This window comes from Scophthalmus maximus, chromosome 15, assembly GCF_022379125.1.
Source record: "Scophthalmus maximus strain ysfricsl-2021 chromosome 15, ASM2237912v1, whole genome shotgun sequence".
NCBI lineage: Eukaryota > Metazoa > Chordata > Actinopteri > Pleuronectiformes > Scophthalmidae > Scophthalmus > Scophthalmus maximus.
Window position 1 is genome coordinate 14,269,541 of NC_061529.1, and position 22,960 is coordinate 14,292,500.

General features: G+C 45.1%; 1 protein-coding gene and 2 non-coding genes across 5 annotated transcripts in view; 1 reads left to right on the top strand and 2 right to left on the bottom strand.

The window, feature by feature from the left end:
• arhgef10 (Rho guanine nucleotide exchange factor (GEF) 10) overlaps positions 1-22,960 on the bottom strand; it is a 49,339-nt gene that overhangs the window by 25,154 nt on the left and 1,225 nt on the right. The window contains exons 1-18 of one of the 3 annotated variants that reach the window (XM_035610235.2): positions 20,023-20,041; positions 15,861-15,970; positions 11,485-11,826; positions 10,214-10,543; positions 9,114-9,150; positions 8,805-8,893; positions 8,416-8,472; positions 7,661-7,848; positions 6,659-6,775; positions 5,919-6,030; positions 5,658-5,770; positions 5,470-5,547; positions 5,206-5,385; positions 4,896-5,012; positions 4,439-4,531; positions 3,733-3,903; positions 2,752-2,897; positions 1,919-2,103 (exon numbers count right to left, since the gene is read on the bottom strand). In XM_035610235.2, coding sequence (XP_035466128.2) covers positions 1,919-2,103; positions 2,752-2,897; positions 3,733-3,903; positions 4,439-4,531; positions 4,896-5,012; positions 5,206-5,385; positions 5,470-5,547; positions 5,658-5,770; positions 5,919-6,030; positions 6,659-6,775; positions 7,661-7,848; positions 8,416-8,472; positions 8,805-8,893; positions 9,114-9,150; positions 10,214-10,543; positions 11,485-11,826; positions 15,861-15,897 — 2,392 coding nt within the window. In that variant the 5' untranslated portion in view covers positions 15,898-15,970; positions 20,023-20,041. Of the gene's footprint in view, positions 1-1,918; positions 2,104-2,751; positions 2,898-3,732; positions 3,904-4,438; positions 4,532-4,895; positions 5,013-5,205; positions 5,386-5,469; positions 5,548-5,657; positions 5,771-5,918; positions 6,031-6,658; positions 6,776-7,660; positions 7,849-8,415; positions 8,473-8,804; positions 8,894-9,113; positions 9,151-10,213; positions 10,544-11,484; positions 11,827-15,860; positions 15,971-20,022; positions 20,042-22,960 lie in introns of those variants that run through there. The other 2 variants (XM_047337703.1, XM_047337704.1) reach the window with 2 other exon arrangements.
• Positions 13,578-13,650, top strand: trnaf-gaa. The gene has a single exon. It is a non-coding gene; the product is annotated as a tRNA-Phe (tRNA).
• Positions 15,677-15,750, bottom strand: trnai-aau. Its single transcript has one exon. It is a non-coding gene; the product is annotated as a tRNA-Ile (tRNA).

The following is a 22,960-nucleotide window of genomic DNA, read 5'->3' on the forward strand; positions in this document are numbered from 1 at the left end:
ACACACACACACACACACACACACACACCCACACACACACACACACACACACACACACACACACACACAAAAACATCAATATTATCTATAAATTGCACACTGGCTGTGAGAGCAGCAGGACAAAGTAAATCCAAATGACCAGCCGGTGCGGCGGTCTGATTTGCCATGCAGGAGACAGAAGAGACGGACAAACCAGAGAGAGAGACACTCAAAGAAGTGACATCATGTGCTGAGGAGTCTTTTCATGGCCTTCGAGCAGGCTGCTCACTCAGCTGCTTTTGGCTCACACACAGCGGACTGACAAACAATTCTTTCTACTTGTTAAAAGTATGCGTGCACACACACAAATACACGCACACAAATACACACAAACAATTTCCCAAAGACAAACACAGAACTGAAGTCGGTTGAAAAACCACAGTGGGGGAAGTGAAGGTCTGTCATAGCTGACTAATACAGCAATTCAGTTCTTTCAAGGTTTGATTTTTTTGCACTGTGGTTTTTCCATATTGTGTCAAAATCAACTTCCACAACATCTAATGATATTCAATAAACTGCTTTTCTTAAAGACAAAAACATACACAGCGCTCAACCTGTACAGATGTAACACTTTGTGACAGATATATGTATTTATGTTCATATTTCCTTATTGTACATACTTCCTTTTATTTTTATACATGGAATTTTGTTATATAGGTTTTTTTCACTCATTGCTTTTGTATTTCAGGTTCACGTCTTTATCTTTCTCCTTGTACTTACAGTACTTGCTTTTTAATTTATATTATCATTATATTAAGCGTGTATGAACGGCAAATCTAAAGATCTGTATGGAGCATCTGCTTCACACATGTTGTTGTCTCCATGACAACTTCACAGAGCACAGGGACCAATACAGTAACATGGGCATTGTCACACTAGGTTGAATTTACAGTTGTTCCTTTTGAATTTGCACTTGGAACTGAAATATATCTTTGCTTGTTACCAAATATTAATATTTTAGACATGTATGGTGAACAGTTTATGCTGCAGCACATCACAGGATCAATCATGAGCCGACTTTAACACCGTGACACATAACGGCAAAGGATTGAGCCTTATGCAACTGAACTACAGGTGATAGAATAAAGGGAGAATGTGGACGAGCTCCGTGAAAATAATTCCAGCCCATCACCATTGGCAACTGAAAGAGTGGACCTTTGACCTCAGCCTTGAATGCACACATAACCTCTGACAAACCAGGGATAATACAGTATCAGAGCACTCACCGGCCCAGCAATGTGCGCTGCCATTACCTCAGCACAAACACACACACACACAGAGAAAAATCTAGATCCTAGAATAAAAACTGCAGCGCTGTGACCACGAAATCATACACTCCAGCTACGCTTCTTGTTTGTCTGATCTGGGCCTTTTAAAGTGGCTGAGCAGCTGTGTGTGACAGGGGATGACCCAGTGGAAAGACTGAAATCATTGCACTCACCAGCCAGCAGGCCAGAGGGAAGGAAAAAAGGAAGAAGAAAAAAATAGGCTGTCATAGGCTGGATGGGTCTTTGCAGGACTAACACCATTTTAGAAAAGTCTACAAAAGACAGGCAGGAAACAATGTTTCTATAGAGGAGACTAGCTCTTTTAGTTTGTTTAAAATTGTGCAAGTCTATGGCTCCATTCGTTCCATATTAGAACTTCATTAACCGCACACTAAGCACAAGCAGTTACCTGAGCGGCAGTTATTGGCTCCTTTCCCAGAGTCTCAAATCCAGAAGGCCTATACAGGGATCAATCCCCAGCTACTTGATACTCTCTAATCAGGTCAGCTAACTGAACTCTCTCAACTTTCCTACCAGGCCTTTCCCCCCCTCAGTGACAAATAGGTCGACTGCTGATTCAAAACAACGAGATTACACACTGTGGTCCATACTTGGCTTAGCGTTGATGACCACCTTCTCCCCGGAATGAGGTGCCTGGTAGCGGCTGCTGTCGGCCATGTCCTCGCTGGATCCAAACTCCAGCACCTCCACGAAGCCCAGCGGCACGCTCCACTTCAGAAGGAACTTCTGGTCGAGTGGAGCGTTTCCGTTGCCGCTGCCACTGCCGTCCTGACATCTGGGCGGGACGGGAAAAAAATATTATTTATATTATGTATATGTATAGATTATGTATATGTGACAAAGTGGCAATGGCTCACGGTGTCAGCATCTTGTTTATGGGGACTATATGCATCTGCTGCACCGTGTGAGAAGAAGGAAAAGGAGTGCAACAAATGGCAGCTAGGAAAGGCAGGAAAGAGAGAACAATAACTGTAATACCAGCGTCAGAGGAGGAGGCCCATGGATTTCGTGTGTGAAAGACACACGGCATTAAACTAGAAAAAGGCAGTGCAAGTTTCCCAGAGGCCCTATGTGGTGACCAGTCACGATTAAAGGACAGGAGCTGAAAAGTCCGGGAGCAGGGCCATCACTCGAGGTTAAATAGCAGGTCACAGTGGGTACATGCGGTCAAAAGTCACACAGAGGACACACAGTTACACGCGAGGATCATCACCCTTCTCCGCACTTTCAGAGTTCCATTTCGGTTGAGTTCCGTTCAAGACAGACTTTTACTGAAAACCCTAATTGCACCACTTACAGCAGGCAAAGTGTAGAGACTGTACAGGGATTACAGGATATTGCACCCAAGGATGGGAGGGGGGGGGGGAGCAGAGATAAAGAACAGCAGAGATAAAGAACAGGTCTGGTTTGTGGTCGCTCCTACCGGATATTGGGCGTGGCACACATGAGCACATCATTGAGCAGGAAGAGGCGCCGCTCCTTGGTTTTGATGATTTCGCCGCGCTCGTTGTAGACCGTCTCCACCATGTCGTCGGAGCGAATCAGGTGGCGGCTGCCGTTGCTCAGGAGCTGAGGGAGAGGGTCGTTGAGTCAGAGCGGTATGTCAACGTATAGTGGGAGTTTGGAGTAACTAGTATCTGTGAATAATACCAAGTTCAGAGAAGCAATGTAGCATTGAGACACAAACTGTTCTCGTATTTCACTAGGTTTTATTGTAATTCTGAAGCAATTCAGGCTATAAAGCCTCTGATAAAATCTTTTGGGTGAACACAACCAGATGTTTTTTAAAACTCTTGGTAACAAGGATAAATCCAGTCAACCTTTGTCAAGTTCCATCCTGCTCTTCATTCCCCCCCTTGTTCTAGATAACAGCATGTAATATATGGCTTTCAACAGTGACTCGGAACAATTAAAGGCTACGAGGAACAAAACTCCTCTGCCCCATGTGCGGGGGGGGGGGGGGGGGGGGGGGGGGGGGAGAGGAGGTATCCTGGAAACACATTTTCTACATAGATGCTAGAATGGGTGGATGCAGATAGACAAATAATTATACCTCTAGGAAAGCTGGTGTTGTGTGCACATGTTATGTTGAGCGATGTGCTAAAAATATGGCCTTCAGCGAGGAGTACAGTTTTCAGAAAATGTAAAGCTGACGGCCACCCACACAGAGGGACAAGAGGGAAAATGCCACAGCATACGGTAAAACCATCAAACGCCTGCCAGAAAATCACTACTAGGACTAGAGCAATGACTACATCATCAGATATAACCACATTCTCGACCAGCAAGTTAAAAGAAAATACTGATTGATAAACAAAACGTTATCACGGTCTTACACATATTTTTTTTTTTAAACAACAACAGACCTACGCCATGGGAGAGAACATGAGCGGAAGGGACGCACCTTGTTGAGGTAGCGTTCGTTCATGGCCTTCGCGATGTGGCGGATCTCACAGCGCTGGTCGGCCTCCCTCTTCTTTTCATTGAGCTTCTCTGCCAGTGTCTCCAGTTCGGTCAGGGCCATCTGAAGCGGCAGGCGGTCTGCGTGACCCACGGGTGTGTTCTTCAGCATGTCCTGATGAAGTTACACAATCGTCTGTCATATGTTGATATGGGGACCAGAGGCTTTTCAACAGTGTCACGAATCGAATGAAACCTGCACGTGTAACACTCTCCCTAAATCTGCCTCCAACGGCATTCTGATGGAATCGGACTCTCTCCTACTCATCCTTTCTTCTATATTCATACAGCACACTTCCTCATGACAGATGAAGGATGTGATAATAGGATAAATGCCTATTTTAATCCCTTTATCATGAGCACATAAGGTATGTGATTGCTATTCATTGCTGTTATACATGTATATACAAAGAAAGCTACTCAGTGTGGCACATTTTGCGCAAGGTTCAAGCAAATTGAATATTTCGGTGAAATGAAAGCAGGATTCAAGGAGATCTAATGAAACAATTTCCCCTTTGAGCATTTCCTTTGCCCACCCTCCACACAAACTAAGAGCCTTGAATTATGTGTATAGCTCTCCATCTGCTGGTGAAAGTACATATTACACCGGACACTTACATGATAAGTAATAATAAAATAATCTGTTATACCTGAAGGAGTAAAATGAACTGCGGGAACCTCTGGATAGGTTTCATCATCAAGCCGTACAAAGTCATTCTGTCACTGCTTGTCTCCTGTCGATGCTGCAGATGAGAGTATCGGTTACTGCAGTGTGGTGAACCAGTAGGAAGAATTGAATTTAAAAGAAGTAGGATGAAAATACATGCTAGAGGTGTACATAGAAAAATACAAATAAAAACTGTAAATTTTCTATCATTACTGTCTGTATTTTTGGAAAGGAAAAAAATTATATTAATCATGCATTTAATGTGATTTGCTCATTATTATCATTACTGCCAACAGCACTTTCCACTGAAAGCGCTATAGTAACTGAGAATAAATGTCTGTGTTTCAATGGTAGAAAAATAGATCCCTATGCAAGAACATTATCTGTGATTTCACACTGCAATGCAGTTCAGTGAATTGAACACTGTGTTTCTGTCAAACCTTGAGGAACTCCAGGAAGCCCGGTTTGGCCGCGCACGTCTTCCTCACCACCGCCATCGCATTGCTGAAGTTGTTCACGTACTCACTGTAGGCGTCCAGCACCATAGACTTCGAGAACTGTTGAGAAACGTACACATTTTCAATACACTAACTACCTGCAGGTACACATTGCATCACATAATTGGCAACGGTACGTGAAGGCTTATAAATATCATATCATCCTGCAGATGGTGGCGTTGCGTCGGCCAGAAAGAAGCAAAGTGTTGTGTCATTTACTTTGAGGGACTTTCTGAAAATAGCCCCGGCTTACCGATGCCACAAACACATCCCCGATCATCTCCAGGCTGTCCCACTCGGCCACGCGGCTCGCCAGCGCGATCTGGAACAGGAAGTGGCACTGCAGGATCTCACGCACGCGATAGAAGGTCATCTTCAGTTTCCTGTCGCTCAGCAGCCTCGGCTCCATCTGGGACAGGGGCTTCTCGTATTGCTGAAAGAGCAGACAATGTGAACTGTAACAACAAACACTCAGAAGCGGATTTTGCAAATGCATACAGAAGCCGCACTCCCCTACCTCCAGTATCCTCTTCATTGCGTCAAGGTAGTTCTTCTCGCTCTCCAAAATAGATCCCAAAATGCATCGCCTCACCAGCTGTGGAGGAAAATAACAAAACCACTGGTGTTTGAACATTTGGCACGGTTTTCTAAAACAGCAAATTCACATAAGTTACATAAATTGGGATGAAAGGGCATGTTTATTACCTGTTGCTGCGAAAGACCCTCTGGTGCTTCACAAAGCACTGGCTCAACGTTGAAACAGTCCACTTCGATGAAGAGTTCAGACTCCTCATCTTCAAAACAGGCAGACTTCCTCTCTAAAGGATGAAAGCAGAAAAAGATAAATGCAATCAAGCAAACATTCTGAAGGGACGGACCTTAGCTTTTAGTAAAGTAGAGAAACCTTCACATTAACAATGACTTCAGATAAACAGCAGAGCTAATGGTCTTCAATGTAGTACACACCCTGACAGAATGACTTGGTTTTGATGAAAGAGCGTCCCTTTTTCACGGCAGCCTTTGTTTTCTCCAGCCCGTCTTTGGTCCCATCCTTAGCTGCCTTCACCAGCTTTTGCATCTTGGACGAGACGAAACGAATCATTAATCATTTAAATCGCAAGAGCGACACAACAAGTTTTCACAGACGAGAATTTCAATCCAAGGTGAAGTTTAGTTGAAGTTTTGTTAAAACCTGGTGTTAACAAAAAAAGCTACCGGACTGAGCTAAGCAAGAAAGAAGCAGTGTTATAGCAGGGATGAACGTAAACGGTAGATCGGGGAAAAGACGAGAGCAGACGTCAGCTAAAAGAAACACACAGGTTATGTACATAAAGACTGATTTACAGTGAAAGACAATGAAAAAGCCACTAACATTTGCTGTATGTTACAATATGTTGTTTTTATTGAAAACATCTTGAATCAAATTAAATTGCTGTTGCTTCAATTTTTGAATTTAACTGTTACTCCAGAAGAAACCATATAGGCTTTACAACCTCGGGTGCATGAGCTTAGAGTGAGAAATATCAATGCGGCAAACAGGGAGGCAAATGAATTGTATGCAAACCCATCACCAGTACCACCACCACAAGTCATTCACAGCAGAGTAGTATGAAGGCACCAGGTACAGTGGTTAGCTAGACTCAGAGGAAAGGGGCGGGACTACTTTGCCTAGCGCAGGCAGGTGAGGTGAGCCTCGGGCAGTTTACCTTCTGCTCGTGTTTCTGTTTTAGCTGCTGCAGCTCTACCGTTCCCACCGTATTTGCCATTAGATCTTTCATCTTTTTCTCATAGTGTTCTTTCAAGCGAGTCAGATCTTGAGAGAGCTAAACAGAAGCAGAGCAAGCGTTACAGGTTATGGTTTTTGGAATGAGCTCGCACCGGAGAGCCACAGCGAGTCGCTTGCGAGACTGCCGACAGCAGAAATGTCCCATTGCTTAATAATCCATTCAAACGAATGACAACATATAGTAAATTAATTAGTGTGCATGACATCCCATGATCTGATGTCCTTTTGCAGTTTTATCCTTTTAGGGTGTCAGTGAAATATGGCAAAATGCATTTCCACAACACACTGGAATAGGAATAATTGACACCACACTTTCCAATTATTGAGGGAAAATTTCACCTTATATCAAAGGCATTTGGTCTTTGATTATCATTTTAAAACATTTTTTTCTTTCTATTAATGCGGTACAATAATTTTACAAAAAGTTACATTCTCAAAACCACAAGCCAAACCATCACAGAGCGCAGCCGCCTGACCATTAGTCAGAATGATCCCTCTCAGATCTGCAGAAAGCAAATGGACGGTTGATTCCACATGATTCCACATCAAACACTCAAATGGACTGTGTATCATTGACAATTAGTTCTATAAATAATTCATGCCCACGTTAAGAACAAGCAAGATAAGAGGATTCATTGCACTCAAATAAACTTAAAACTACAACTTATTCTTAACAAATATTTGACCTCTGGTATGACAGCCTGTATTAAAGTGGATATGTGGAGGATACAAGAGAAAATATAATCCCTTTTACAAAATTCCACTGTTACAATCAAAATGACTTCCTGCTTTATCACCCTCTCTCATCCACCAACCTACACATGTACAGTATGTTTACACAGGATTTGGTTGTTGGCTATAATCCAGAGAGAGAAATACTGTGGGGGGAGGAATTGGGAGGGGGGAGTTGATTGTTACATACATGGGTCTTCCTCTGGGGCGGCTTCCCTCTCATGAAGGCGTGGGGCAGGCCATTCTCAAGGTGACCCTCCCCATCGCTGGCCTCTTCGTAGCTTTCAAACTCGCTCGAGCTCCATCCGTTGTCAAGGGAGCTGTTGCAGCCCCCCTCCTCGCCAAGCTCCACGTCGTCATAGATCATCTCATCTGGATCTGTGCGAAAAACCGGGGCAGCCATAAAAAAATGTATTTAAAAATACTACATTTCACTAATTGTTACCTTAATGTAAATTATGGCCTAAAGAACAATGTATGCGTGTTCTATTAAATATTAGCATAAACGTTAACTGTGTATGGAGAACAGAATATAATAGATAAATATTAACTTTGAAAAGCTTAAAATACTCAATTTCTGCAGAGAGGAAATGTGCTAGGTTTACATCTTTGATGCCTCAGCATTGTGCAAAATTGCATCATAAGTTCTGGTTCTTTCGGTCACAACTTCAACAAAAACGAAAATTTTACTGAAACCAGCCACTGCAACACTACACTTCAAAAGTTGAATTGAATTGCAATGGTACTAGACTGTAAACCAGAACATTCGACATAGCCACAATGTCACAACAGAAAAAATGAGTTTCAAGTATCAAGTATTAAAGTACTTTGTAAAAACTCCAAGGAAACTAGAAGTGAGCAGCGCTGAAAGGCTTAAGGCTACAGACAGAAAGTAAAATAAAAGAAATTTGAAAAAGAAATGAATGAAAAAGAAATTTGTCAGACCTGTGTTGGAGTCAGAGTTCTCTCGGGGCACGTCATCGTAAATCACCTCATCTGGATCTGAACCACACAACAACAAAAACGTTCAAAAGAGGCAATGCGCGGTTTCTTATGTCACATAATAAAAGATGTTGACGCTACATGTAATATGAGGGGGATCTAAAAGACGGGCACACAGAAATGTCTGCTTCCTCAAAAAGAACGGGGAAGGAAGTGTCTGGGAATGCAGCTGTGTGAAAAGAAAAAAAAGAGGAGATAATAGCACACTGAAGGAGAAGATGGTGTTTAGAGAAGCAAGCAAAGAAGAGAACTGAAATAACACCAGTATTCTCTCTGGAAATCACACGTGCATCTTTACGAGATGTTCATTCATTATGAATATCATTCCTTACTGTCCATCCACGCAGTGTTGGCAGGATCTGACGCCCATTTGGCCAAAGCGTCCTCTTCTTTAATAGGTGGATACTCTTCACTAAAAACACTTGAAAAGACACACATGGGCAAACAATTAAACTCCATGATCACAGTCAGCATTCTGTCCGACAACAAAGAAACTATTCTACATTGTTCTTAATTAATGGTGATATTTATCTATGACATGACGATAGCAGCACTTTTATATTATATTCACAGGAGACAATAACTGTAACTCTGTAAAAGATTGCATTAAATGTGCTACTGATGCTCTGGCTGTAACACACCTGTCAACAGAAGTGCTGCCGGTCCCGATCACAGTGACTGAAAGAAGAAAATGAGAAAATATTATGCAAGGATACTTCCGTCACTACAGAACTAAATTGTGTTGGGGTTTGTTGTCCCCCCCTCAAAAAAAATACACCATAATAACAAATATCGATTTCCTATTTAGAACTAACTATTTTCTTGAGCCACCACCAGATGTCACTAATGATTCACTGCCTCCTACACTACCTACAATACAGTAAGGTTTAGTTTTTTTGTTTGATTACAATCTTTTATAGCTCTGATGTATAATCTAAGATGGCATAAAAACATAATACATAACACGACATGAATACACACACAAGGAATAAGACAGAAAATAGACAGAACTCATGTCACATACACTTATATCTTACATACATATACTCATGAACCTAATTTGAAATTCAATGACACGACGAACGCGACCTTCAGTTATCATAAACAACAGGACACTGAATGCAAATAGTTTTGCACATATTCACACATTCCTATCTGGTTCCTTCACTGTGACCTTAGCGAAATAATTACAGTGTAATCAGACTCCTCGCAGAGCCCCGGGACACAGGCTTGGACACAGGCCGCTGCAGGATTTTAGGGAAACCGGAAAAATCCTCACGGCCAACGCGGATCGTTTGGGGAGGGCTAAATTTAGGCCCTACTTCCTCGTGGCAGGGCTTTAGGAAAAACAAGAGAAAGACGGAAGGAGGCGGCAGAGAAGCAGCTGAGCTGAGACAGCATTTACGTGTCACAGTCTGCGAGAAATGAGGAGAGGTTCGCTGGAAGTACAAAATTTACACAAACAGAGCACATAAACAGAGTTTTTATGCTTTCGAGTGTTTTTAGGGTTGTTTTATGGCCGCCTTTTAAGGTGGAAGTGGAGAGATGACAGGAAATGAGGGGGAGAGAGAGAGTGGCTGGGAATGACAGCAACAAGGGTCCCTGGCTGAAATCAAATCAGGGACGTCCTAGTTCATGGCTGTTACCTAGGCCGCCAGATATCCACAGACTTTTCGGGGTGACCTGTTTTTATTTTTTTATCAATCATAATTTAGATATTAAAGTATTTTCAGAACTTTACCATCCTCGTCCATGGAGAGGTGCCGAATGATGACGGGTGTGGTGTAAGCGGGTGTGATGAGCGGTACACCGGAGGGGGTTGCGTAGCCACAGGGCACTGGGACCGAGTACCCTGAGGTGACGCCAGCGGGACTCGTGTCGACGTCGTGGGCCTCTTCCTCTCGTTCTCTGGGCTCCATCTGCGAGGACGTCGGCGAGGATGGGCCATGCTGCTTCTCAATCTGCTGCAGCTGGAGAGGGTTGATGTCAATCACAGAGTAGGGGTTTACTTTGCCCTGGGAGGAGGTCCTCGGGACAGCCTGGGGAGGGGGAGGTTCATCGATGGAGGGGTCTGGTTGAGAGGAATCGGATGCATTTAACTTATATGATTACAGACAAAAGTCCCAGTTACAGAACTGAGTAGAGATGCATCACAAAAATGTGAAAATGCTGAAATTACAAACTACATTATCATCTTATATGTAATTATGCAGTAATTAATTAGATTGCTAATATACTTTCAAGAAAAACCATAGACAGATCTAAAAAGACTGAGTGTAAAATTTGTCTCTTTTTTTTTGATAGACACCACAAAGTAATAATTTCTCTGAACAAACAAGAGCCACAGCTGTAATTTTCACTGTACTGTACTGTATATTCATTATGGTGGGACGGGGTTTGAACTGATAACTTGAGCATCATCAATACTTCTCTGACCAATTAAGCAAATTGGTCAGAGATATACTTTATCACTGTGCTCTTTTACTATTTTACTTAGATAGGCTGGTTGCTAAAAACCACATAAACATAACTGCCATTTTCATCCCAGATGAGGGATCACATTTTGTTTTTGTTTTTGTACAGTGGGAGCAGATGGAGGTGTGTCGTCCATCTATTGGGGGAATGAGCTGAAAGATCAGTGCAGTGTGGACATCCCTAGAGAGAGTGAGAATAGGCAGAGCCTTGCCCTGCCTGCTGCCGCTGTTGCTGTCGCAACTTTCTGAGATAAAAGCCAGACAACCTGAAGCACCAGGCAGCAAGAGATACAAGGTGTCATTGGGGAGACAGGCGGACCCACTGCACAGCATCGCTTTGGCCCTGAGCCGAAGGGGCTGGACGCGAGCTGGATAATGTCCACACAACATGACAGGAGAATGTGGAGACTTTCTCACCACTGACAGGAAACACACATATTAAAAGGCATCAAATGCAGTCACAACCGTAGTGTGGGGCAGTCTACTATCACTCCACTTCCGCCGACAATAAAAATATCAACACTTTTGTGATGCGAACCTGTTTGTGCAGGATCTGTTTCTGCGTCACCAGTAAGAGGAGGGGGCGGGGGCGGAGGTAAATCGGACTCTGTGTCGGCAGCCCCCTCAGGAGCAGATGAGCCCTCTCCCTCTGCCGTTGCTGCGCTCGTGTCTACTGATAATGGAGCTGTGATGGGTGTGGGGGAAGGTGCTGGGGGGTCGGGGAGACTGGCCAGCAGACCGTCCCCGCTGCTGGGGGCTGGAGGAACCGGAGGTGCAGGGGGCAGCCGGTCGGCTTCGGGGACGACATCATCACCGCTGTCGTCAAAGTCGAAGGCTTCGCCATCGTCTTCGTCTGCGAACGGGACACTGTCTGCCAACACTGAAAACAGAGATGGGATTCAGAGATGTTGAGTGCGGAATTATGTTACTGACCCATAGAATATCAGGCAGAGGGGTTGGGCAATATGATGACTTATATATATACCATGAGATAATAAGGTTGTTTTACAACTGGTTGAGATTTCATCTCTACTCAGCTTGCTGTTAGTGCCATAATGTTACATCACCCATAAACATTATCTCAACCATATTGCAAGAAGAATCCTCAGAGTCACTCACAACAATGTGTAGTGATTATGGGAATATTACAATTGAATACTTAAGTTACCGCATAGAAAGCAAATCCAGCAAACCGCACACAAAAAGCACTAATGTCTGAGCTTCTGAAAAGTTGTCAGTCAACAAGTGTGATTAGCCTTGTACAAAAAAAACCCAAGAACATACAAATTACAAAAAGAAACTAAATAATAACTCTGGGATGAAAGTATGGTAATCATGCCACACAACATTATGGTAGGATTCAAGCCAATAATCATATTATTTTACTCAACGACTACTTTAGAGATGTTAAAGAATGCACTATTAAAATATACACTGTGGGTGGCTGTTGTAGTTAAAGGACTGAGCCACATGCAGACTTGTAATTAAGGGTGGGGTCTACTACAGCAGTATGGTTTCTAAAGAGATTTCAACATGAAGGATTCGCACCAGAACAGCTTAGCAGAGCCGAGCTCTAAGATATACAGAGCGTTCACGTCACATCGCTCACTTGGCAGGCGACAGGAAGGGAGCAACAAATGAATTTCCAGTTTCCACGCCGCAATTAGGGCGGCAGGAAAGAGTGCTGTTACTCCCTTACAGTGAGAAGTACAGCCTGAGTTCACGCATCACTTCTGATCCGACGAACGGAGCATGGCCCTGAACCGGTGAATCTCCATAAAGGGCGAGAGGCGGAGGGTGAAAGGATTAGGGAATGCACGGGCTCAACTTCCATCGGCTGATTCGATTAATCGATTAGTAATCGATTACTAAATTAATCGCCAACTATTTGATAATCGATTAATCGGTTCAAGAAGTTTTTATGGGGGGGAAAGGTAAAAATTCCCTGATTTCAGCTTCTTAAATGTGAATATTTTCTGGTTTCTTCGCTTCTCTGTGACAGTGAACTAAATATCTTGGGTTTGAGGACAAAACAAAACATCATCTTGGTGTTTTGGGAAACAGGGTCAACATTTTTCGCAATTTTTACGAAATTTTATGGACCACACAAATAATCGATTAATCGGGAAAACAATCGGCAGATTCATCGATTATGAAAATAAGCGTTAGTTGCAGCCCCAAGGCCTATTACATAGAGGGGGGTCCCATGACATAAGTGACAAGTACCAGCCACTGAGGCTGGCGTTATGTTATTTGTGCGTCTGAAGAGGTGACAGGAGGCGTTCCATAGTCAGACACAAAACAAATGCTATTCAACTGAATAAGAGAGAACCTCATTACCTCCAAACCGTTGATGACTTTCCGATTCACAGCAGGGAGCCAATATTTAGGGAGGTCCCTTTAAGTCCTGGGGTCGATAGTCTTATCTATGCTACAGTTTTGCTCACACGCATACCACGGATTCTTTGTGAGCGCTTTCATCGGTAGCCACAGCTTGACTTTATTAGCTCACAGTCTAAAGCCCTGCTCTCATATCCTGAACGTGCTCCCAAAGAAAACAGTAATTTCCCCCAAGTTTTGATGAGTTCATTTCCAGCGCACTCCGTGAGATGCCTCATCTAACCACAACAGGCCGAAATAGCTCAGTTGGGAGAGCGTTAGACTGAAGATCTAAAGGTCCCTGGTTCGATCCCGGGTTTCGGCATCTTGACCTCTCCCCTCCCTCCGGGCCACCACTCACAGATGACTGTCTTCGTCAACACAACATAAAAGATTTGTCAGTCTTTAAATCTTCATGTTATGGTAGAAGAAGACAGGAGACTAAAATTTAGGCCACACCCTTTCCCTTTGAACAAATCAAGATCTGTTAAATGTTAACCCCGACGCTGACATTTACGGTTCTCTTTTTACACACACTTAGCAACTTAAACAGCAGTCACCGCTGCAACAAGCTGTGTGGAGCCTCCAGGCCTGAGTGGTCCACTGACGGCGAACAAGCAAATGTCATCTTAAAGAAGACTCCCCGCAGCAAAAGGCCAATAGCTTTGAAGTTGCTCCCAACAATGTACACCAGCGCTAAATCACCAGTGCACATTCCCCTCGGGCTCTGACAGGTAGCTGTTCCACCCTGTAGTCAGCGCGCGAGGAAACGGTGTGTGACTAACGCTTCGGGTCGCCGCCGTGACCCCGAGTCCATCTGCGCCCGTGGACTTAAAGGTGCAAGAGAAAGTGTAAAGGGCATTACTGGAAACAGAGATGGTATCTGTCTTCTTTTTTTTTTTTTCCATCTGCGAAATAATGAATGGTGTGGGCCACAGAGATAAGGCAGGGTCAGCCGACTAACAGTCCGTGGTACTGCAGGACTGCACGATGTTTAGCAATTAGCACATGCCAATAGGCCTGATTTGCAATCACCCCCCCCCTCTGTGGTGTCAATGTGAAACACTCGACTGTGCCGGGACAGAGCAGGATTTGATCTGATTGGACTTACAACTACCCATTCAATAGTACATCTGCAACTGTATGTGCACGAGCACATTGATAGTTGGCCGTGAGGGTGTGCATGCCAAGCAGCCTAATTACAGAGACCGTGCTGGGACGCTGACCTTACGGTGTTAACACACAAACGTGTATAACCACACATTCGATAATTGTCGTGTAAAACCTTTACATTTCTGTCCTTGTGAGAGCACAAACTACGAGATCATGGAGGGAATGTACTGTACACGCCGGCGCATATACTGTACACGCACACTGACACACACAACCAGGGACGAGCCGAGAGTCCCATTGTCAATTCATAATAACCACAATATGGATTCTGTTCCGTGGGCTTATCTCCACACTGCTACATAATGGTCCGCTCAATGAGTCACTGGGTCACGATCCGCTCCAGCATCGCCCTGGTAACAAAGCGAGTGACCGGCAAGCAGAAGACGAAAGCATTTCTCTGGGCTGTGTCAATCCCCGGGGGCTGTGTGTGCGCGCGAGTGTGTGTGTGTGTGTGAGTGTGTGTGTGTGTGCGCTGCTGGAGTATTCAGTCAAATACTGAGGCACATTGTCTGGTATTCACAGCAGCACAGCACATTTCACCCGCCTCACTCCCTCGCTCCTCTGCCCACACACTCCAGAGCGGCGGAGGAGTGGAATCTGCGTTGTTTACTCGTACTGTCCAGCTTCATCAGCTCTGACAACGAGCTGACCCGCAGAAGCTAGACAGGTGATACCAGCGGAGTATCTAACACCGCAAACTCTCATTAACAAAGCACAATGTGACACGACGTAGTGAACTGTGTCAAGTTTTAAAGAAGTAGATCTGCCAGTTGTTTTCTCACTTATTCCATAAAGCTGATGTTCAATACATTTTCAGAAAACAGTCCAAAATGTCAATCTCAATAAGGCCAGCGGCACATCTTCAGATTTCTCGCTCTGTTGGAGCAACGGTCCGAAAATCACAGCTACTGAGCTTAAAAGTCAGAAAATCCTCACAATTTAGAGGCTCGAACTACATAATGGCTATTTTTGCTTGAAATATGACGTGATAATAAAACAGTATGACCATGATATGAATGATTATGATCAGCCTTCTGTCTATACATTAACAAATTACATGTCCGAAGATGGAACTTGGTTTGGTTGTTACCATTCCTATATTGACCTTAAGTGCTGGTGAAGTTCAGACAATAACAATATCAATTCTGCAAACCTTGACTCTCTTAGTTAAAGAACAGTGGCCCGTACGGGGATTGAACCCGCGACCTTGGCGTTATTAGCACCACGCTCTAACCAACTGAGCTAACCGGCCCTTGTGCAACATCCTCCCTCGGCCAAAGTTTGTCAGGCCTCAAGTTTCTCTGTGACGGTGAGGGCAGGGGTCATTGTAAGTGTGAGTGACAAAAGCTTTGTTGACTTTACTTTCAGGAGGTGGGGGAGGAAAGTCTTCCACATCCATGCTTGCTGCTCCTCCACTGCCGAAGCTCTTCAGACAGCTGCGTGCAGGGGATCAACTACGCCGGCAGACATTCCTAAAAGGGGAAAAACAAACAAAGGCCATCAAAAAAACGTAATGGCAAAATAGGTGGGTCGATACGCACACAGTGTTTCCAAATCGAGTTAGCACTCGAGAATGTTTCCTTGCATCATGACTCGGGCGTTTCTGGTGTCGGCATATGTCAGCCGCTCCGCTCGCCGAAAAGCCCGACCGCACTTGTTGTTCCATGTTACTTAATCACAGCGGCAGATCGTCAGCGGAGGAGCGCGGCTGTGTTGTGGTCACGGTCTGGTGCCCTTTGTGTCGACACCAGAATCTGGACCGTGGCTAATTCTGACAAATGAATGAAAACAAAAGAGGCTGCAACAGTGCTCCTGAGGACTGTTGACACCGACACATGTTTAAAGCGTACACAACATACTCATTTGCCACTTGTGGGCGTGAGTCATGTCATGGGTATAAATGGGCCAATGGCCACCATTCTATTGAATAGGCCCTAGCCTGTGGAGTAACCACAATGTAAAGAAAAGCAATGGGGGGGTTAAGTGATGCTTGTTGTGATGATAAAGCTTAAGAAAAGCAAACAAGTCGAGAGTAGACATACATCCTATTAGTTTATGCAAATCAGCCTTTATTATAATTGGCAAATTTAGTTATTGAATCAACTGGGTAGATACCGTTTCTTAAGGATAAACACGATACTTCATAAAATTTCAGGTGTTTTGGTTCAAGCTCAGGAAAATTATATAGTCACGCTTGATTTATCAAAACGGTTATATTATGCCACAGTCAGCGAAAAAATATGTCAACGTAAACTAAAGGCCAGGAACATTGTCGCGTTTATATTCTACCATGAGTCTTGGCTCTTGACGTGACTAGAATCAACTACATTGAGCAGTTCAGGTGCAGAGCTCTACAGCTGCTCTGAAGTCTGGACATTTCCATGAACTTTTCTGGAGGGGGCCGTATGTCAGCACGCAAAGGTCCGCAAATTATTACACCGGACATTTTCCGGAACTTTTCCTGCCAGGGTGAAAAAGAGGAGGCATACACGCAGAGGATACTGACAAAGACGGCGACTCGGAAAGACAACGAGATCCAAGAGGGACAGAAAAAGACTCTGCTGTTTAGGACCAGATAATTCAAACGCCATGTCATGACCACCTCTCGCCTGAATGTTCTGACCCGGCCTATCTACCTCCTGCTTTCTTCATATGTGAACGACAAACTCCGGAAAAATATCCAGACACAACTTTCCAGGGTGGCAGAATGTCTACAAAAAACCATCAAAAGTGACATTTGGACTTGATGGCAACCAAACATTATGGCCCAGGGAAATGTCATTAGCATGTTGTGGCAGGAGAGACCTGTGGACCTGCATGGGCATGAGAGACGTCGCATTCCTCTGCAGCACGGCCTTTGTTTGCTGATGTACAATTCGTATCCAGAGGTGACAGTTTCTGTCAAAGGCCTCCTCTTGGAAAAAAAGAGAGACTTCGGCTTCCTAGCAGCATCCACACGAACAGATGACAGACTCATGACATCATCACCGTGGCAAAAAGCAGCCATTGTTGTGGCATGTATGTCCCATATTCTCTGCAAATCCCAATAGTTCAACACGAACCGCAACCTAAGTTAACAACAGTCTACTTTATTATTACTGTTATAGCAAACAAGATGCAGAGGATGACTCGGCCTCAAAGCTTGTTTTGTCTGCGAATAATGGGAAACCCATAGCTTCTTTGTCCTCCACCCTGTTCACGGGGCACAAGGCCAGAACAGTGGATGTGAACACACAGGGGCTGTGTCTGCTGAGCACAGTGCAGCTGACAGATAACGGAGGCAGGTAGAGAATGCATAGCCTGGAGAGCAACAGCAGAGACAATCGAGAGGAGAGGGACAGAAGCGGCTGCAGTTGTTGTATAGCCTGACTGACGACGATGCCTTCGTGAGCCTGAGAAAAAGTCCTGCATTGAGAGTGAAACAGGTGGTTACACGACTGGCACATTTAGGAGTGAGGAGCCTAGTCCCGACAGGAGCTTTGAAAAAAGTGACTCATCTCTCCCTTTGAACGCACTGTTCAAGGACAGCAGGAACAGGAAGGAAGGGAGGGACGGTAAGAGAAGGGAAACATTCAGGTGTGCTTCTCTTTTTGACAGCGGGGCACAAAAAGAGAGAAACCTCTCTGTCTGAGAAAAGTTAAAGTTTGAATACGCCTTCAGCCAACACAAAATGAATTGCATCAGTGTTCGGTTGAGAGGCAAAGACGGCCTTTCTCACTTTCTCACGCCTGTCTGCAAATACCTCCAATCCTCCTCTCGTCTATAATTAGTCTTATAATGAGTCTTTTTTTTTTGTTTGCTTCATGGAGAAAACCTAAATGCACCTTTCCACAAATTACATCCTGGGCGGCCTGTGGTGCGGTGCGACTTCAAATGTGGCGGCGAGCACCGCACGAGCACCTGGCTCGCCCCCATGGAGAGAGACGACCAGCTCAGCAGAACTCCACTCCCGATCTGTAGCCACATGTCTATACTGCAGCGGCGTTGTTAACAGTGATGCACTGTGGGAAGTATAGCAAGCAAGCACGTGCGGTTTGCGAAAACCTCACGGGCAAGACAGGAACACATTCCACGTGATTCACTCACACTGTCCTCGGCCAATCTGCTCGGTGTTTTGGTAAAACAAAAGGAAGCGTCTTATTCGCGGGGTAGCGATCGAGGACAGAGCAGGAAACATCGGAAAGGTATAAAACTCAGCCGTCGAGTTGATGACAGACTCAGCTGAGCATGTCATTACACGCCGGGGGATGCCGAGCTGTGCTCTGCAGACAGGAAAAACAGTCATCTGGAGCTGCCGCTGTAATGCAGACAATTTGCTCACCCGTGTGTCCATAACAACCTATTTGAAAGAACAGACAGTGATGAGATCAAAAAAACGTGTTGACAGTACGTATGGTACGCCATATTGTGGAGGATAAACTGCCATCTATGTTCAGCCATGAGGACAATTCGACGGCTGTTATAGAGGCGCTTTAAACATCGACCGCGAGGTTCTTCAGACTGACACTGTTGTACATTAACTCTTAAGTAACTAGGTTTCACAAGGATTTGTCCACTTCATACTGCAGAAGGACTATTAGCTCTAAATGCATAATAATGCACAAATCATACATCACCTAGATATAGAGAAAAAAAAAAATCAAGGAATGATAGAACTTCCAAAGAGAAAGAGAGACGGCATATGACAACAAGAAAAAGTGTAAATATTTGTCCATCACACACTTCCTATAATTTAATTATTTTCAAACTGGTAAAATAAACAACAACTAACTCTTTCAAACTTTCCTGATCCGCACGTCAATCTTGCAAAACCAGAGATCTGTCAGAAAATAATTGTGTGCGTTGCCGAGCGCTTCCTAAGCCAAACACCCCGGTTCGGCGAGGGGGCTTTTTAATTTATAACATTTTCTGCAGCACACTTGATGACAAGCGGCATTCCGCAAAAAACGGGCTGAAAGCCATAAACAAAAGCCTGGAGCAAAGTGTGGTGAGAGAGAGAGACTTGTAGTCTGCTGTGAGCGTCTGTCTTTGGCTTCGCAGTTCTTTGGCTGACGGTTCCATTGAGCGGTGTGTCCCAATCTTCTCCCTCCGCGCAGGCTTACAGTAATCAGACTGAAAACAGCAGATCCCGGCCTCACAGAGAGTGGAAGGGACAGGCCTGACAATGTGCCGTGAAGTATTAGTGGGGGAGGTTCAGGGGAGGACAGGACGGTGCCCCGCAGCATACTAATAAGGAAAAAAAGGTACCTCGTTCTAGTCTCCCCATAATCACCATTGAAAGGGGTTGAAAAGTAATTGCATGGCTACAATATCTTGCGCCGATTGTGTGAAATGAGCGACGGCCGTTCCACTACCGCATCATTATCACTCGTACCGTAATCCGCTTGCTGATCTGCGGCCCACACAGAAATCCAACACCCACCCTTGGCATCACTAAAACACACACTCTGAGCAACTCAACTTCCGACTGTTCCCGGCCCCTTGTGTTGTGATTGACATGGTGACGATTCGATGTACTACCCACCGGATGTTTTACGGTGGCAGCCAGGTAGCACGGCCTGTACACTCGAAATCTCGACTCGAAAAGCTCCTCGGTTCATACGGGTTCACGGAAAACACTGCAGCCTCTCTGGGCCAACCAGCCTTGACGACACACCACACACTCCCCCACCCGCCCTGACCTCAAAAAGGGGTGGGGAGGCTCACAAACAGGCACAAGACGGCACGACTTTCACGAGTGAGAATCCCGACTCCGGGCAAGTGGGAATAACTCTTTGCGATCGGCAGAGGACAAACTGGGAGCACGTTCACAGACACGGATATCGCAGTAAATCACAGATGAGCAAATGATCTCCCTTTCATCTTCTTTTGTTCCTGAGGTAACGAAAGTCTTCTCATGCAGTACAGAGGCAACCCAATCCCCCCCCACTCGGGGTAATATAACCTGCCCTCATTGAACACACTGAACAATCAACCCAACCACAAGACCGAACGACGAGTCTGCTGTCCGCTGCCAGCGAGCAGTTATAATTACAGGTCTAATGGGTGTGGATTTTAGAAAATACATGTAAATAAGCCGTCCCGGAATGTATTTGTTATCTGATGTGAGAGGTGTGATCCATTAGACACACGAGGGGGCTGCATTCCAGCTACAAGCAAAGGATAATGTCCATAAAAACTGGGTCCGGTCAGAGTCGGACGCGTTCGTAACAGCAGGAACATTTACGGAACGTTCAGGTTTCAGAAACTTTACCCGGGGGCTGGCAGGAAAAGTTCCTGAAAATGTCTGCAGCGACATTTGTGGACATTTGCATTCTCACATGCAGCCCCTTCAGAAAAGTTCTGGAAAAATGTCTGGACTTCAGCGCTGCAGCTTCCTGTCTTAAAAGCATCTTGCCAGCTACCACAATGACACTGCAAGGCGTCATCCATGACACTCCAGTGTGTGGTATGGCCGTCACGATGAATCACACGACATCATCCCATAACAGCAGCTGTATGACATTCTTACAATTTATGTTATCGTGATTTTTTTTGTGTTTTACATTTACCTAAACGTGGAGGCAAAAAAGGAGAGAAAAAATGGTGAAATGAGCCAGTTTTGGATACACAGGAAAAATGAAAGATTAGGGCTGTGTAATATTTCATATGTGGTGTCCATTTGAAAACAGAGGCAGCCGCAGGCTTGGCTGTCACTCCCGGCTGGTCTCCACCCACCCAGTGAGCCACAGCAAAGCTCCGAGAGGCCAACATGTCACCAGAAGAACACTACACAGTGTTTGGTGAGGAGCGGATAAGCGGCCGGCTCCGGAGAGAGCCTTTTGTTGACCGGCTGGATTTAAGCGCAGAAGGAATTTTAAGATGAACAGAGCAACTCATTCAGATCTCAATCAGCGGAAGCAATGGAAACCGCTCTTAGTCGTCAGCGTTACTGGTCATTGCACTGACTTTCAAAGTGTGGAGACAGTATGGCCAAATTCACAGAGCGTGGCACTAACACAGGGATTCGAATATCAGGACCAGACATCTCGGTGGCAGCAGGGAACCTACGATGCCTATACCATACACAACCTTACTGATGTTCCGAGGTCAAATCCAGCTCAAAACTCGACGGACACGCGCTCCGAGCTGCTAAACAAGTGTCCGGTGTGTGAGCAATCTCTCACGTCCACCTGCAGCGGAGGAGCGAGGCCTTCCTTTCCCAGCCGTTGCTGAATTTGTGTCTCTGATCCGTGGCTTATCTCGGCGGATCATTGGCGGGGTCGAGGACGGACGGGGAATCCATAACTGCCTTTCATACAAAAATGAGTGGTATGCTCCTCCGCTCGGCCACTGTGTGTTTCGGCGCCCCGAGCGTAGTCATGGTAAACAGAAGGGGCCTTTCCATGAGCGGCCACAGGTAAAGTGGATCCACTGTCACAATTACTTTGGCAATTAACACTTCCTGGCCTTTCTCCACCAAACTGCTGTTCATCTGAGTTGACTACAGCAGAACAAGGGCAGATGAGAGAGAGATACTACCAGTTTCAGACTACGTCAGGTATGTCGGACCAGGGCCTGTCACGGTAATCGCGTTATCGACTAATCGTACAAAATACATGAACATGAAGCCGATCGTAATTTGTCGTAAGTCTATTCTGTGCAAGTAAGGGCACGGGAAACAGGATTCAAGTTCCTTGTTTGTTTACACATGCTTGGCCAATATAGCTGATTCTGATTTCGATCATTTCCAACAGCCATTGTATTTACATGCGTGTTTGTTGACACAAGAATGAATGTCAGCAGCATTCCAGCCAGCCGCGCCGCTTCTATCCTCTCGTCTGCTCTGTGTGCTCCGAGGCGTTACCGTCTGCTTGAGGACTACTTGCATTTTTAGATCACATTTCTCTCAGCAGCGACACAAATCGCACGTGCGAAGACCAATTTAGGCCAAAACTGCAAGCTACAACGATTGAGCGGCAAAAAAAATTTGTCGTAAAATGACAATTATATCATTTGTCGCGATACTTTCTAAGACGATATATATATATACATTGTCCAACAAAAGGTGGTCACGGCGACAGGCCTGGGTTGGATGCTAAAATACAGTCCCCTGAGGCACCTCGGTGACAGACATTAAAATTGAACATTCCTGAACTGGAAACACCGACGTCTTCCACCCCTCGAGGGTTTCTGAAAACCTTCTCGGTCCAAGCAACTGATGAGGAGAAAGTGTCACACATGAGAGAGCCTTGTGTGTTACATTAGGAAAGTATGTGAATGTGAGGGAAAAATGAACCCGTGCATCTTCTTTGACATCCTCCCCCCGGGTGTTGTTACAGTGGGTCGAGGTGTTGGGCATCTGTGTTTGCAGCCGGGCCACCCTGGGTCATTTGCCTAACAAATACCCGGTGGGGACTTTTGCGTGCATGCATGTGTGTGTGTGTGACCTCCTGAAGTGTCCCGACTCGCCCGTGACGCCA